At 44.5% G+C, this 15,752-nt stretch overlaps 2 protein-coding genes across 2 annotated transcripts; one reads left to right on the top strand and one right to left on the bottom strand.

The window, feature by feature from the left end:
- Window positions 1-101: 101 nt before the first annotated feature.
- Window positions 102-8,588, top strand: LOC115167166 (methenyltetrahydrofolate synthase domain-containing protein). The gene is made up of 8 exons (XM_029721316.1): window positions 102-272; window positions 426-529; window positions 4,083-4,196; window positions 4,372-4,485; window positions 5,657-5,747; window positions 5,867-5,979; window positions 6,094-6,219; window positions 7,287-8,588. Exons 1-8 carry the CDS (start codon window positions 245-247, stop codon window positions 8,202-8,204), a joined length of 1,608 nt encoding a protein of 535 aa, XP_029577176.1. The 5' UTR covers window positions 102-244; the 3' UTR covers window positions 8,205-8,588.
- A 3,055-nt stretch (window positions 8,589-11,643) lies between these two features.
- On the bottom strand, window positions 11,644-15,721 carry LOC115167164 (forkhead box protein F1). Its single transcript, XM_029721315.1, has 2 exons — window positions 14,264-15,721; window positions 11,644-12,855 (listed from the first exon to the last, which is right to left on the bottom strand). The coding sequence occupies exons 1-2, from the start codon at window positions 15,234-15,236 to the stop codon at window positions 12,692-12,694; spliced, it is 1,137 nt and encodes a 378-aa protein (XP_029577175.1). The 5' UTR covers window positions 15,237-15,721; the 3' UTR covers window positions 11,644-12,691.
- Between the last annotated feature and the right edge of the window lie 31 nt (window positions 15,722-15,752).

Genomic DNA, 15,752 nt, shown 5'->3' with positions numbered 1-15,752 from the left:
GGTTGCTTGCGTTATACGTTTTGTAACAGAATCAGCTTAATGAATGCACCCCACGTTTGCTTTTGACGGTGTAAGGTTTGGTCTTTCCGAGCTACCATACAGAAAAAAAACATCCCTGACAAGCAGCTGTTGCTACAATGTTACAGAACTCCCACGTGCGCAAATCAATCTGTGGTCACTTTGTGATAGTTTGACTAATAGTCAGTGATTTGTGAGAATTTTCTGCATCTTCGACGACAGGATAATGGAGGCCGTTATTACGATTAATCCCGGTAAATGATTGCTGTTTGTTTAGCGTAAAGTCACTAATGCTAACGCATGCCAATGGATGGTAGCCTAGCCGTTGCCGTTATGAAGTTGGGATTTACATTACCCTTTCTTCAAAACTGTCATTTCATCAAGCATGTGAATTGTTTTCTGTTTAGGTGCCACGAAATGGGACATCCGAGAGAAAGTTTGGGATTACATTGAAGCTAAGAATCTTGCAAACTTTCCAAGGCCTGTTCACAACAGAATCCCCAATTTTAAGGTAGGGCATTTCTGGAGGTTCAGTGTACTGCAATTTGATTGAATTATTCCTAAACCTAACCCTCTTAGTAGTTGTCAAAATATCAAGTTTGAAACCATGTTTGTCTGTAGTTTAAATGTATCTTTTGCATGTGCTGCTGGTAAGGTCCCATATAGCCATTTTGAAAAGTCTTGTAAAATGTTCATTGTGCGCTCTCCATAGCCATTGGTCTGCACTAATAAATGTCTAGCAAGCCTTACCTAAACATCAGACTGCTACCATGGTTACTCCATGACGTCAGTCTGAAAGTAGCTGTAAAAAAGTGTCTCTACAAGACAATGTTGAATAAAACAATATTTACACTTTACCGGTTGTACATGCTATTGGTCTTTTTGGCTGTAGGAGGTTGAGATCAGGTATCAATAGAAAAGTGTTTACCCGACTTTTTGCACATTATGTTAACAATAGCCGAATATATTTGTATTTATTAGGGATCCCCATTAGCTTCTGCCAAGGCAGCAGTTACTCTTCCTGGGGTCCAAACCGATTAAGGCACTTACATTACACACAAAACAAAAGATAAACACGGTACATCATATTTAAAAATGTATTTCATCTTTTTTTAACTAGGCAAGTCAGTTAAGAACAAATTCTTATTTACAATGACGGCCTGGCAAAAGACCTCCTGCGGGGATGGCGGCTGGGATAAATAAATAATATATAGGACAAAATGCACATCACGACAAGGGAGACAACAGTACATAAAGAGAGACCTAAGAAAACATGTGTTGCTGCCATCCTATGATAACACATGGTAGCAGCATGAAACATGGTACAAACATTACTGGGCACAGACAACAGCACAAAGGTCAAGAAGGTAGAGACAACAATACATCACACAAAGCAGCCACAACTGTCAGTAAGAGTGTCCATGACTGAGTCTTTGAATGAAGAGATGGAGATAAAACTGTCCAGTTTGAGTGTTTGTTGCAGCTTGTTCCAGTCGCTAGCTGCAGCGAACTGAAAAGAGGAGCGACCCAGGGATGTGTGTACTTTGGGGACCTTAAACAGAATGTGACTGGCAGAATGGGTGTTGTATCAGGATGAAGGCTGCAGTAGATATCTCAGATATGGGGGGGAGTGAGGCCTAAGAGGGTTTTATATAACATTATTACACCACTACATATCTAAAATACAAAATGTATAATACCACCATACAACTTTATTACAATGTACGTGTGTGTAGAGTGCGTGTACTAGCGTTTGTGTGCGTGTACGTGTCTCTTCATAGTACCCACTGTTTCATAAGGTGTATTTTTATGTTTTTTTAAAATCTGATTCTGTTGCTTGCGTCAGTTACCTAATGTGGAATAGGGTTTTATGTAGTCATGGCTTTATGTAGTACTGTGTGCCTCCCATAGTCTGTTCTGGACATGGGGATTGTGAAGAGCCCTCTGGTGACATGTCTTGTGAGGTATGCATGGGTGTCCGAGCTGTGTGCCAGTAGTTTAAACAGACAGCTCGGTGCATTCATCTAGTCAACACTTCTTACAAAAACAAATAGTGTTGAAGCCAATCTCTCCTCCACTTTGAGCCATGAGAGATTGACATGCATGTTATTCATGTTAGCACTCCGTGTACATTTAAGTGCCATCCTTGCTGCCCTGTTCTGAGCCAATTGTCACCTGACCGCACGACTGAACAGTAGTCCAGGTGCGACAAAACTAGGTCCTGTAGGACCTGCCTTATTGATAGTACTGTTAAGAAGGCAGAAAAGAGCTTTATTATGGATAGACTTCTCCCCATCTTAGCTACTGTTGTATCAACATGTTTTGACCATGACGGTTTAAAATCCAGGGATACAAGTCACCTCAACTTGCTCAATTTCCATATTATTTATTACAAGATTTGGATGTGGGTTTTTTTGTCCCAAATACAATGCTTTTAGTTTTGGAAGTATTTAGGACTAACTTATTCCTTGCTACCCATTCTGAAACTAACCACAGCTCTAAGTGTTTCAGTCGCTGTAGTAGCTGACGTGTATATACGCATACGTTTTTCTAGCAGCACACTGATCGATATTGTCAAAAGCCGCACTGAAGTCTAACAAAACAGCCCCACAGTCTTATCATAATTTCTTCTCAGCCAATCTGTCATTTGTGTAAGTGCTGTGCTTGTTGAATGTAATTCCCTATAATCATGCTGAGAGTCTGTCAATTGTTTCCTGTAAAATAGCATTGTATCTGGTCAAACCATTTTTCCAAAGTTTATTAAGGGTTGGTAGCAGGCTGATTGGTCAGCTATTTGAGCCAGTAAAGGGGACTTTAATATTCTTGGGTAGATTAATGACATTTGCTTCTGTCCAGGCCTGAGGGCACACTTTCTAGTAGGCTTAGATTGAAGATGTGGAAAATAGGAGTGGCAATATTGTCCACTATTATCCTCAGTAATTTTCCATCCAAGTTGTCAGACTCCTGTGGCTTGTCATTGTTGATAGACAACAATTTTTTCACCTCTTCCACACTCACTTTACGGAATTCAAAATTACAATGCTTGTCTTTCATCATTTGGTAAGTTATACTTGGATGTGTAGCGTTTGCTAATCTTGCAAATGGAAAAAAAAATGAAAAAAAGTAGTTGGCAATATCTGTGGGTTTTGTGGTGAATGAGCCATCTGATTCTATGAATGATGGAGCCAAGTGTGCCTTTTTTCCCAAAATGTCATTTAAGGTGCTCCAAAGCTTATTACTATCATTCTTTATGTCGTTTATCTTTTGTTTCATAGTGTAGTTCCTTCTTTTTATTCAGTTTTGTCACATTTCTAAATGTTCAGTATGTTTGCTAATCAGTTGTGCTGCCAGACCTATTCGCCATACCTTCAGTCAACTGAAGCACGTTTTCTCACAATTATCTGTTAGTGTTTGTCGTTCGGTTACGCTCGGCCATATTGTACAAGTGTTTTGTCACGTGCAAATTGCATCAGTATTGAGAATACAAACGATATACAGACGACTAGCACACGGAAGGTCAGGTTGATAACGCTACTCTGAAGATGTTTTGTCTCACATTCCTACCTGAAAAGGACCAACCAGATAGACAACCGGTATGTAGAGGTCGTGAGAGGAAACTTTCCTGATCCAAATGCTCATTTCTGCTGAAGTAGAATTCTATGCAATTAAACTTGGATTCTTCAGGCTATAGCTAGCCTAATTATTAGATATGTCATATTGTAAGCTAGTAGCTATCATTGTACCTTTGTCTTTGACCTGTGGTAAAATCTCTATTTTCAGAAAACGTATTTTTGACACATGCTTTTGAACCCCTTGTCCTGTGTGTGTGTGTGTGTGTGTGTGTGTGTGTGGATGCGTGCTTGTCTTGCTGTATGTGGTTGTCTATGCGGTCAGGGTGCGATCCCGGCCTGTGACCGTCTCTCAGCCCTGCAGGAGTTCAAGTCCAGCCAGGCGGTCAAAGTGAACCCGGACCGACCCCAGCAGCAGGCACGCTACATCACCCTGGATGTAAGTGTGCACTCACATCCTCTCTCCTTACCCCCTCTCCCCCTCTCTGTCCCCAGGGTGCCCACACTGCCTGCGCCAAGGTGTCGGAGCTGCAGGTATTCAATGAGACTGACGAGGTGAAGGTGGACCCTGACAAGCCGCTGGAGGGGGCGAGGCTGGCCGTGCTGCAGGTAGCCCTGGGTCATAGGCCACCATGAGCCTGGGCCATTGGTTCAGTAGTGTTGTCTCATCACCAGATCATAACCTAATTCCAGCACTCCATGGTTATTTGTATTAGACACCCTTTACTCATCTGTCTATGGTTATATTCTCTTAGCTTACTAAACTCTGGCCTCTTGCTTCTAGGCGAGGAAAACCCTGCTGGTGCCGACCCCTCGCCTTCGCACAGGACTCTTCAATAAGATTGTCCCGCCTGAGGGAGCAAGCAAAGAAGAACTGAGAGTGTGCTCCACCTCGCAGGTGAGCCGGTCCCTTCTCAATAGTGCTGAGCAATTAAATGAAATGTTGGACATTTTTTTGTTTTTTAAACAACTAATTGACTTCAGTTCAATTATTTGAATTTCATTTTGTTCTGTTTTTTTTTTGTGAGCTCATTGCGCTGCGATTTCTCTAGAGATAAATCGGATCATACCCAAACTGTGCAACATTGTAGTTTCCAACAGGCCAAAGTTCTACATAGTTTAGTACAGAAAACTTGATCATTAAATCCAATCAACATAATCCATTGTGCGGCTACTTGTCCAGTCTGTTTCTTTTACGCCTGCCACGTAAGAGATAGAAGAATGCGCGACCAAGAGGGGATACATAGAGATAGAAGAATGCGCGACCAAGAGGGGATACATAGAGATAGAAGAATGCGCGACCAAGAGGGGATACATAGAGATAGAAGAATGTGCGACCAAGAGGGGATACATAGAGAGCAGTTGCTTCGTGCTTTATTAACTTTGAAGACCTACTGAGAGAGTGATTTTGTCAGACAGCATAGGCAGCAGCTCTATAGAGAAGAGGATCACTTGGAATGAAATAATAAAGTCATCAAATAAAACAAATGTAATATACACAACTGCAATATTAGTCATGTGAATAACTGCTGGTTAATAAGTGATAAGCAGTCACTACCATCATGGGACTTTTAGTAGTTGTATTCTGTTACAGCATTCAACGCACATAATGCATAGTGCATGTCATGTTTTTTTTTTAAATGATCAAAACCTTGTAGTAATAAACTGAACCAACCTCAAAAAGCACTAATCGCTCAACACTACTTCTCCCCCAACACCCACCCCGACGCCACATTACCTATCCCTCTCCATCCAGTGCACAACATCTCACTTTACCTCCTTCATTCACCACTTCCCATTCATTATCTCCATGAACATGCTGTCACTCTATACAGCTTGGTGAATCCACCATAGAAGACCGAATGCTTTGTTCCCAGACTAGTTGGAGTGTCGGGTTTCAAATGTAAAATGTTTGAATCCAATGTTTCTTGTGATCTGGTGCACCCGTTCTCACCCGTTCTCACCAGTTCTCACCAGTTCTCACCCGTTCTCACCCGTTCTCACCCGTTCTCACCCGTTCTCACCCTTTCTTACTTTTTCTTTGTTTCTTTTCTTTGTTTCTTCTCCAGGGAGTGAAGGAGTTCAGTGTCCCTGTGGGTCTGGATTCCAAGGTTCAGGTGGATCTTCTGGTGGTTGGCTCTGTGGCCGTGTCTGAGAAAGGTGAGAGCCCGCAGAGAGAACTCTGTGGGCAGTGGACACCTACCCTGGTCCAGGAAAGTTCCGGCTCAGCACCAACACCCATGCTGTTAGGATTAATCTCACCTCTCCTTTCTCCTCAGGTTACCGGATAGGTAAAGGAGAGGGCTTTGCTGACATGGAGTATGCCATGATGCTCTGCATGGGGGCTGTGACGGAATCCACTGTGGTGGTTACCATCGTCCATGACTGCCAGGTTAGCCTGTTGTCAAACACTGTGTTTGGTCTTAACCTGGAGTGTTGCTTCATGCTCCAGATTCCTGTTATTTTACAATGTGTATCTGTGCTTGATGGCTGTGTATTTCTGCAGGTTGTTGACATCCCAGAGGATCTGATTGAGAGCCATGACATCACTGTGGACTACATCCTCACCCCGACCAGAGTCATCAAGACAGACTGCCAACGCCCCAAGCCCCAGGGCGTCATCTGGACTAAGGTACAACATTAAGTCTCACTCAGTTTACTGTCGCTCAATATGATTCATTCCATTGCTTATGCAGTTGTTCTAACTACTGTTGCTGCTGCTAGCTACAGCTGCTGGTTTTACAAATACGACTGCTATTAGTTGCTGTACGTTGCTGAATGGCTGACACCTCAATGATTTGAGCTAGAAAACAGCTTTCAAAATGAGGCCAAAGTTGCGCCCATCTTCTGTAGTTTTCCAGTGACTTTTGGCTGCACCTCAAACCGTGTTGCTTGAGCTTTGTTTGCTCACCTTCCCGTAGAAGTATACCCATTACACACACACGCACGCTACCTCTGTGGTCCCTTAAGACCACCATGCCCGTCCTGAGGACCCATGCTGACCTCGTAGACAGGAAGGCCATGTCTGATCATCAAAGGCCTCTCCACCGGGCCAGCCTGGCTGTGCAGGGCCCAGTTAAAGAGAGGGCACCGGGGCCAAGGTAAAAACAATAGCCCATTATATCCTGTACAGGAGCAGCCGCCATCACAGCCTTAGGAGACACACTCTGCCCTGGGAAATCAGAGAGCTGTCTTTATATAGCTTACCAGGGAAGTGGAATATCCCCCCATAATAAAGATGATACGGTCAGAGAGGTTATCAGCGCTCCTGAAGACTCTTGTCAGTCTGTTTCCTCTTCATTCATGTACTGTATAGTACTGTAAGCATGGATGTGTTATGGAGTACTGTTGTGTTGGTTGTTGTGCCTTTTGAGGTTTGTTGAGTAGTCTAGTTGTGCATGGGTTTTGGTGTAGTTCATAAGCAATCTAGCATGCACTAAACATTTGCATGGTCACCTAAAACGGCATGAGCAGGCACCAAACATTAGCTTTCTTGATTGTGTTTGTACCCCATCACTTTAATAAACCCCATTCTTCGTGGCATGAGAGTTGGGCTGCCCTTAACCCAGTGCCTTTGCTGACCTTGAGCAGCCCTGCTGTGATATGACCTTGAGCAGCCCTGCTGTGATATGACCTTGAGCAGCCCTGCTGTGATATGACCTTGAGCAGCCCTGAGCCTGTTCTGTTGTATACCTGCAGCTGAACGCTGAGATGCTGGAGAAGATCCCCGTGCTGAAGAAGCTCCGGGCCTTGGAGGAGGAGCAAGGGAAGGATGTGACCCTGGGGACCCACCCTCCCCCGCAGCCCAGGGAAAGGGCCAGGAGGGAGCCCCGGAGGGACAGAGAGCCCAGGTCAGAGGGTGATAGACCCCGGCGTGAGCCCAGGCGCAGGCCTAGACGGAACACACAAGAGGACTCTGAGAGGGACCTCAACGGGGAGTCCAGGGAGGAGACTGAGCAGAAACCCAGACGACGCCCACCAAGAGTGAGGAGGGAGGGGGACAGAGAGGGGGGTAGGGAGGGTGACGGGGAGGGAGGCCAGGAGGGAGGCAGAGAGGGGGGTAGGAGGGTCAGGGGATTCCGCAATGGGGGCTTCCGTGAGGGGGGCAGAGATGGAAGTAGGGGGAGAGGCAGAGGAGGAGGCCGGGAGGGGGCCAGGGGGAGGGGAAGAGAGGTGGACAGGGATGGAGTCAGGCAAGAGGGCAGGGAGGAAGGTGGTGAGCCCCGTGAGCGCAGGCCCCCCCTGACCGTGACCACAGTGTACCTGGGGGGCATCCCTGCCGGGCTGCGTGTCAGCGAGCTGAAAACTGCTCTCCGGGAGAGGGAGGCAGCCCCCATCCGTCTCACGTGGCAGGGTGCTCAGCACCGGGCCTTCCTGGACTACTTAGACCCCCAGGCTGCAGACCAGGCCCTGGCCGCCCTGGAGGGGCTCTCCCTGAACGGCCACGACCTGCAGGCTGAGCTGGCCAAGAGCCAGAGGGGAGGCAGGAGGCCAGGTCCAAGCAACCGGAGGCCCAGACCAAATACAGGCCCCAAAAATACAGCTAGAGAAAGTAGAGAGAGTACGAGTGAAGCAGAGGTAGATTCCCCCAAGCAGGAGCTCAACCATAACGAGTAACTGCCTGCTTCTCTGTCCATCTCCGTAACAGAAGCCAAGCCAGCAGAAAGAAAAGGCTGTGTTTCATGAAAGGGAATGATGCTACCTTCACTGTACCAATGTGAAGTGTGAAAATGTTTAATGCCTTAAGCAGTTTGGTTTGTCGTTATGGTTTTTAGTGTTGGTATTGATAACACGTAACCCCATTTCCGTTTGAAATGTTCTTCTACAGAAGTTTCATCCACACTGGCAGGCCTGTCTGTCAGTCACAAAGGAAGGAGAGGTTGGAGTTTTCCCTGTTAGTCTCTTTGTGCAGGGGCAATGTTTAATGCCCTACATGTAATGCCATCACAATTCACAGGATATTTTGTGTACTAAATAAACCATACTTTGAGTTCATAGTTTTAACCATTTTGTCTTCTTTATAACTCAAAACCCAGGACTGATCATCCTATGACTGTGAAATGATGATCTGTGTACACACCACGCAGCGCTAGTCTGTCAGTACTGTGTGTTCCTATTGTTGTACGTTATCCTACTGACCAACAATCTGGGGAAAATATGAACCTAAAGCTAAAACGGATGAGGGAATAGTATAGTCAGATGGATGGTGAGCTGGTGTTTAACCCTTCATCAAGTGTCCTATCCTCTCATGGGACCTTGTTTATGTCTTTTGGCAGTATTGAACTGTTTTTCAGGACTCCTCTTACTAGTGGGTAGCTTATGGCATAACACATGGTATAGCCTATCAGAGGGCCTGACACGTCCAATTAGTCTGACTGAGGGTGGTATGTGGGGCGCAGGCGTTAAGAGGACTAGCTGTAGTATACTGGATGTGCTAACCTCTGAGCTATCTATTGCTAAAGATATGTTGTATAACCAGCAGGTAAACATTATGGCTGGCATGACATGTCGGATGGCTTAGATATTTCAACCTAGCTTAGTCACAGTTTGAGGTTCTATCTGCAGTGCCCTAACCCTGTGACGACCTCCTGTGTGCATCTGGTTGGCCTATAGCTGCTGTGCTAATGCTCTGCTTGGCCAAAGAGGTGTCCTACAGTTCAGAGAAGTTTAGACTCGGGCTGAGGGACAAGCACATAGCATGTCTGTTTCTCCAGACCAGAACCCAGGCAAGCTTTTTATGGAGCTGTCATCCAGCCCAGGCCGGGGAACAGCTGTGGAGCCCCAGCAGGAATCCCAGCCCCATAGAGGTGCAGCGCCCCGGCTCACGTCATCAGCATGCTAATGTGTGGTCCCTCCGCTGCAGTGTGGAGCGACTGGGCCTGCTGCCCCTGTGTGCTCTGCTCATACAAGGGAATTTCACTGGAGTTCAGAGAGTGGTCACCTCCTTGTGAGATAACACAGCTCCATACATACATAGTCACACACAGCCTCACACAGAAACTCCTACATCTACACAGCAGGGCATGGGGCCCAATGTGAGAATATCACTGTGAATAAGCTATTATAACAATACTTCACTTCCAAAACACTTAAGTTTTATTACTGTATTTGTTCTTGTAGGTAAAAACGTTATAGTGCAACTAAAGTGGTTACTTTAATATATTAAAAACACAAACATCAACTTGAAGTGACTATTGAAATGCCAAATATAATATTTGTGCGATTTACTTTGTTCCTTTGCAATTGGAGGCATTTTTTCAGACACTGATATAATAGGGCTTCTTCTAGAATGAGTAGGCCTACATCTTTTTTCTTACACTAATGGTTTAAACGGTACATTTGAACAGGCAGTATTTCAATATTAGTCAAAACGTTTTGATAGTGAATGCAACATTTGTTGTATTGTTACATTCGAATATATGTTTTACTTAACTAGTTCTAGTATAGTGTTGAAGTGCTCTTTTATAGCTTGCGACACTTAAGTTCGTTATTTGGGAATTCAGTTGCACTTCTATCTATTTGCGTGTAATGGATTTGTGCATAAATTACGCATTTAAGTCAAATGAAGCATGCCGATTTCAAGTTAGATTCGGCGCTGAAACAGGCCTACATTCTGTCCAATATGACATTTCCAAAGTAACAAATTGAAAGATTGCATCGACTTGTTTTCGTGTAAAAATGGCACCATTTCAGATAGTAAATGTTAATATTTTTAACAGTCGCTCCAAGCCTGACCGGCTCTTCTGCAGTCCAGCCTTTAGATTCAAAAAATGGAAATAAAACCACGGTGTCTTATAATGCACGAGAAATGCTTAGGCCTATATTATTTTAATGTCTTTATACTGATTTAAGCATTGTGTGATTCGCTATGTATTTTGGGGGGCAGGAGATGTCATGCAATGTAGCGCTAATTAGGCAAGGCCTACAAGCATCTACATCAACAAGTATGTTGATACTTTAAAAAAATATATATTTTCAAACCACATAACGTAATTAGAATAAGCCCGTAATCTCAAGGTTGAAAAAAGACAACCCACACATCCATTTAAATGTTATTTAGCAATGGCTGAACTTACTATAGCCTACTATATTCCAGTAAAAACAACCTCACATCCAGACAGTGTCGGTTCTAGACCATTTCAACTGGGGGGGCCAAGCTGGGGCCAGTTGTACTGTTAGAGGGGCCAGTTACATTAGACGTTATTGTTGTCATATCGTTTTCTTCACTGCATTGCAGGCATTAGCAGGCAAAAGACCATGTTTATAATCAACATTGCCACTGTCTAATAACGACAGCAAAAATTAGTTATGTAAAAATGATTTCATACTCCACATTTAGGGGGGCCACAAGGGGGTCCAAAATTGTTGTCACAGGGGCAGCGCCCCAGAACCGCTAGAGCATCCAGAATGCCGTTTTTGAGAAAAGGCAGTCTGTGAGCCCGTTGTGCCTTTTATAAGAGAAGGATAAGGATAAATGGTTCTCGGCGGTGGGCACGCGTTTTCCTCCCTCTTTGAAACCGAATCCGAGGCGAATTCGCCCTCCCCCGGTAACTGCTGGCTTTGATTTGTTAAGGGTTAATTGCAACATACACTCCGATTACACAGTTATACATTGGACAGGAGTTTTCGACCTCCAACAGATATGTCTTATTTTATATCCAACCATAGGCTGTGTTTTTAGCTAATTCCTTTAACATGAGCGTCATTAGGCTAATGGATGTAGCATATACTAATGCATTGTGTTCACCTATAGGCCTATTCTTGTCTAAACCTCAATCAATTCCTAAATGTGTGTGGCCTATTTTCACATGAAAATATTTGGTTGATGACCAGAATATTTGAATATTAAGGACTGTGTTCTAACGAATATTTTTGATTTTCAAGACAACTCAAATAGAACCCCCCAAAAATATGTAAAGGCCTTCCTATTGCACCACACAGTAGAATAGACTGAACTGTACCTGCATGTATAATTGTCCCTAAAAAAAAGTTTTTTTTAACATGGGGGGGGAAGAACATTCGACAAGTTCCAAAATAATGGAAACAGAAATAATTGTATGGGTATTTCAGCCAGTTATACTGCATGCCAATACGTTTAATTTTTATACAAATTGTGTGTAGTAATATACAGACTAATCTGAAGACACTCGAGTATGCCAATACTTAGCATAACATCATTTACAATTTATACAGTGCTGAAAAATAACGGGTGTCTACACGGATATATACACCTAAATAGACATGTAACTTATCCTAAATAACCATGTAACTAACAGTGCTTACATCTATGTCTTCAATTTCCGTTTTAAGAACGCATCATGGCAAATATTGCCAATAAAGCATACTTCAATATTGTGGCTATAAGTGTACAATTAAAAATATGCACAGAATAAATAAGAAGTTGCGCTTTACTATTTAAAAAGTGCCTTCATCTTTCCTTAATTCAGATCGTCTTGTTGTTGATTAAATTATTTTAATGCATGGTGGAGGCTAATAGCTTAGTCCAAACTTCTCAGAAAATCAAATACAAATCAAACTATCATTTCGATGGAGCCGAGTAGCCTAACCCGGATAAATGAGGAATGAAATTGTCCCCGCAGTATATCTTTTAAATGCATAACAAAAATAATACACATTATTGTACATTGTAAAATATTCTCAAGTGGTAGTCATCCGCCCGCAGAGTTATAGTACCAAGCGGCAGCTGGGGTTGAGATGCATGAGGTGAGTGTCAACCGGTCTCTGCTTTACCTCTTGTGTGGCACACAGACATTTGTTGAAAATAGCCCACAGCTTAGGCCTACACCACAAGGCTGTTCTGTGATATTTCCACACCCTTTTTGGTTTCTGAGAGAGATAAACATTGAAGTTGAACTAAATCTGCATTTGCACGTATTTATGTCTCTGTACCAAAATCCTTTTTTTGTGTGAAAAGTTGTTTAGTTTATGGGTTCTCTGGCGTGACTGTTGCTTCTTACAGCGCGTTCCAGGGCCTGCCTTCTCTCCTACCTCCAAGGGTTGGGTTGCTCCCTCGTCTCAGCCCTGCAGCCGCTTTGGCTGTAGTGGCTCAAGTCAGTGATGTCCGTTATTCACTGTAAGTGCTGTCACATGACGCAGGGCTTGATGTCCTGGTAGGCGACCTGTTGGTGATGATAGTAGGAACTGCTGCTGGGCGAATGCATCGTTGAGGACGTCATCGCGTTGAAGGAGAAGACGAACTCTTTCCGGTCACACATACTGGGAGACTGAGAATGGTACCGTGGAATACCTAAGAATACAGATACAAGAGTAAAGAATATTTTAGTTCACCTTATGCCATATAGCATGCCAACCCAATGTGAATGTGTTGCTGTCAATTGTCAAAAACAGTATGGTTGTCTTTTTGAATGAGCTAGTAAGAACCACAAGTCGAGAAGGATATAGGCCAGCATTTTAAAGAAAAGGTTGTAGCAAATTAGTTAGAAATACATATTTTTGGGGACAAGGAAAAATAATAAACTAGTATTGCCACTGGGTGATTGCATATAGCCCTAAATGAACCATAATAATAATACACATTTACCTTTGTCTATAGAAAGATTTTTTTTTATTTTTTTAAATAGGCCTATTTTCATAAGTGACTTCTGAGCTTTTTGATGTTGGTCTAATTTGTTATTTATAGGTTGAATTGTAATATTGTGCGTCGTATTATTTAGCCTATATTATTGTAATATTATACTATGATATAAAAATCGATTGAAGTAGGACTAGTATTACCTAAATCTTTTCAGAATATTGTTGAAGAGGCTAAATTCGTCCTAAATTGCCTTTCAGGAACAATTAATTGTAATTTGGGTAGACAATCTTTCATTTAATTTGTGAAAAGCCCGGTCTGTCTACCCCTCTGATTGGGGCTGTCATAGGGAACTGTTGAGGCTGAGAACCGTCTGGAGAGCTCGGGGGTGGGATAGTTCTAATTGACAGTGGCCTGCTCGCACGCGAATCCCGGAGGACCTGGTGCCTCGGGGACTTGAGTTGGCTGGCTCCGGCTCGCGCTTGTTGTTTTTGTCTCTAGATTGGCACCATTCTAAACACAAGTCCCAGAAGACGTGCCGTCCGAGTGCTTCCTGAAACCACCTCCAGGAATTTATTAGGAAAACAGAGGGTTAAACCTGCTGTTTGTTGGTTGTCCCACTCCTTGGCCAGTTAAATGAGGACAGGAAACTGAATTACTTAACTTCCTTACTGGATAATTAGACGATGGTTTCTTGCGTCCATTTCCTTATATCCAAGATAACAGAACCATCAATTCTAACCAATATTATCCGCCAAAAACTGTGGCATATTGGAGTTGTTGTAGGCCTATGAAAACAAATGCAATGAGCATGCCCAGTGCTCAGTCCCTATCTTTGCCCACTGCACTGATTGCAGTAGGCGAAGGCTGCCCAAAGACCTTTACATTATTGCTATTGGCCTACTATATGCAATCTTCGTCTAATTTTGTATCTGCTTTCTGCGAAGCAATGCTCTATATGCGGAGATAATGTCATGTTTTTTTCACCTCGTTTGTAATTTAAATGATAAGGTTTTGATTTGGTTCAAAGGAAATAGTGAGCAATAGAATAGGCCTAGTGTTTATTTTGCACACATTTAAGGCTATTGGGTATGAGTGACTGTAAAAGGCGATGTTAGTTTACCTTGCAAATCCGTGTTACTGTGTCCGTTCTGATGAAGATTATACTGGTCTAGAGAGTGCGTGGGTAAACTGGGCTGCAGCGGGTTCACCCCGGGGTTGCAGGGAGACAGTGGCTGCTGCTTGATGTAAGAACCTCCGTTATTCAGAGAGGATGAAGGCGCTTGAGCCCAGGCCGAGCTTGAGTAGACGGGATGCGGCTCCATCACTCCCCCGCTGGTGACGAGGGGCGAGCCTGAATTGTCGTGGTGGGGGTACTCGCCCCCCGTGGATCCTGTGCAGCTCCCCATGTAGGAATGTCCACTGTTGGCCGACAAGTGGGACATGGAGTGCCCGGCCAGACCCATCCCGTCCATGTTGCCTGACAAGTGTCCATTCATCATCCCAATCCCGCTGTCCAGAGACAAGCCGTTGGGCGGACAGGACAGGCCCCCGCCGCTCCCCTGGAAGTTATAGGACTCGGGGAGGTGGTTGAATCCCAGGCCGTTCATCATGCTGTACATGGGCTTCAGCGCCTGGCATTTACGCCTGAAGCCCCGCGGCCTCCTGCGGAAGGATCCCTCCTCGAACATGAACTCACTGGCTGGGTCGATAGTCCAGTAGTGGCCCTTCCCGGGCCGCCCGAGCCCCTTGGGCAGCTTTATGAAGCACTCATTCAGCGACAAGTTGTGACGCACGGAATTCTTCCATCCTTGGTAAGAGCCTCTGAAAAACGGGAAGCGGCTCTGGAGGAACTGGTAAATTTCACTGAGCGTCAGGCGTTTGGTGGGAGAGCTCTGGATAGCCATGACTATCAGCGCAATGTAAGAGTAGGGGGGTTTCTCTGGGCGGCGGATCCCCGCGTTGGTCTTTTTGGTTTTGGTGGTGGAGGAGGCGGTTTCCATCACAGTGGTCTGTCCATGAGGCTTCTCCGGGGCAGACATCGGGCTGCTCTGGGCAGGAGTCTGCGCTGGGGGCTGCTGGACCTCTGCCGTCATTAGACTATCAACGCAATGGCAACGTTTGACAAAAATATCCACGTCCTCGTTTTGAAGTAGTACTAGAAACTTCGTATAAATAATCAAAGAAAAGTTTAAGATGTTTACCAATAATCTCGATGCTGTGGAACTACGCACGGTCAAATGCGAAGCTGAATTTCTGTAAACCGTGCGTTATTGCGCTCTTCCTTTTGGTGCCTAAATTCCTTAGCCAATGTGAACCCTGAAACCCGTAGCGAGTGTCCAAATTGAAATGGGGGAGAAACGGGAGCTACTTCAACTTCAGTCGGTGTGTTCTCGTGCGTCCGGAGGAGCTCGCCTTTTACTTATCCGTTGCCATCAGCGCCTTGCTAGCTCGAGCTCTTGACCATCAGGACGTCATTGGCGCACCGGGCCCGCCCAGTCCCCTCCCACTCACACATATGCCTGGCTTTAGTTTGTCTGGGAGCAGTTTTTTCCCCCAACTCAGAATCAGTGAAGTGGGTCTTTCTTAACACTCAAAATTACATTTTATTG

Source organism: Salmo trutta, chromosome 29, assembly GCF_901001165.1.
Source record: "Salmo trutta chromosome 29, fSalTru1.1, whole genome shotgun sequence".
In the NCBI taxonomy this organism is placed as follows: Eukaryota; Metazoa; Chordata; class Actinopteri; order Salmoniformes; family Salmonidae; genus Salmo; species Salmo trutta.
This window is presented reverse-complemented; position numbering and strand designations above follow the sequence as displayed.

Coding starts and splice junctions, on each gene's coding strand:
- LOC115167164 (XM_029721315.1), bottom strand. CDS start 15,236: ATGACGGCAGAGGTCCAGCAGCCCCCAGCGCAGACTCCTGCCCAGAGC. Junction 12,856..14,263: donor CAGTAACACGGATTTGCAAG/GTAAACTAACAT, acceptor CTGTATTCTTAG/GTATTCCACGGTACCATTCT.
- LOC115167166 (XM_029721316.1), top strand. CDS start 245: ATGGAGGCCGTTATTACGATTAATCCCG. Junction 530..4,082: donor ACAGAATCCCCAATTTTAAG/GTAGGGCATTTC, acceptor CTCTGTCCCCAG/GGTGCCCACACTGCCTGCGC. Junction 6,220..7,286: donor AGGGCGTCATCTGGACTAAG/GTACAACATTAA, acceptor GTATACCTGCAG/CTGAACGCTGAGATGCTGGA.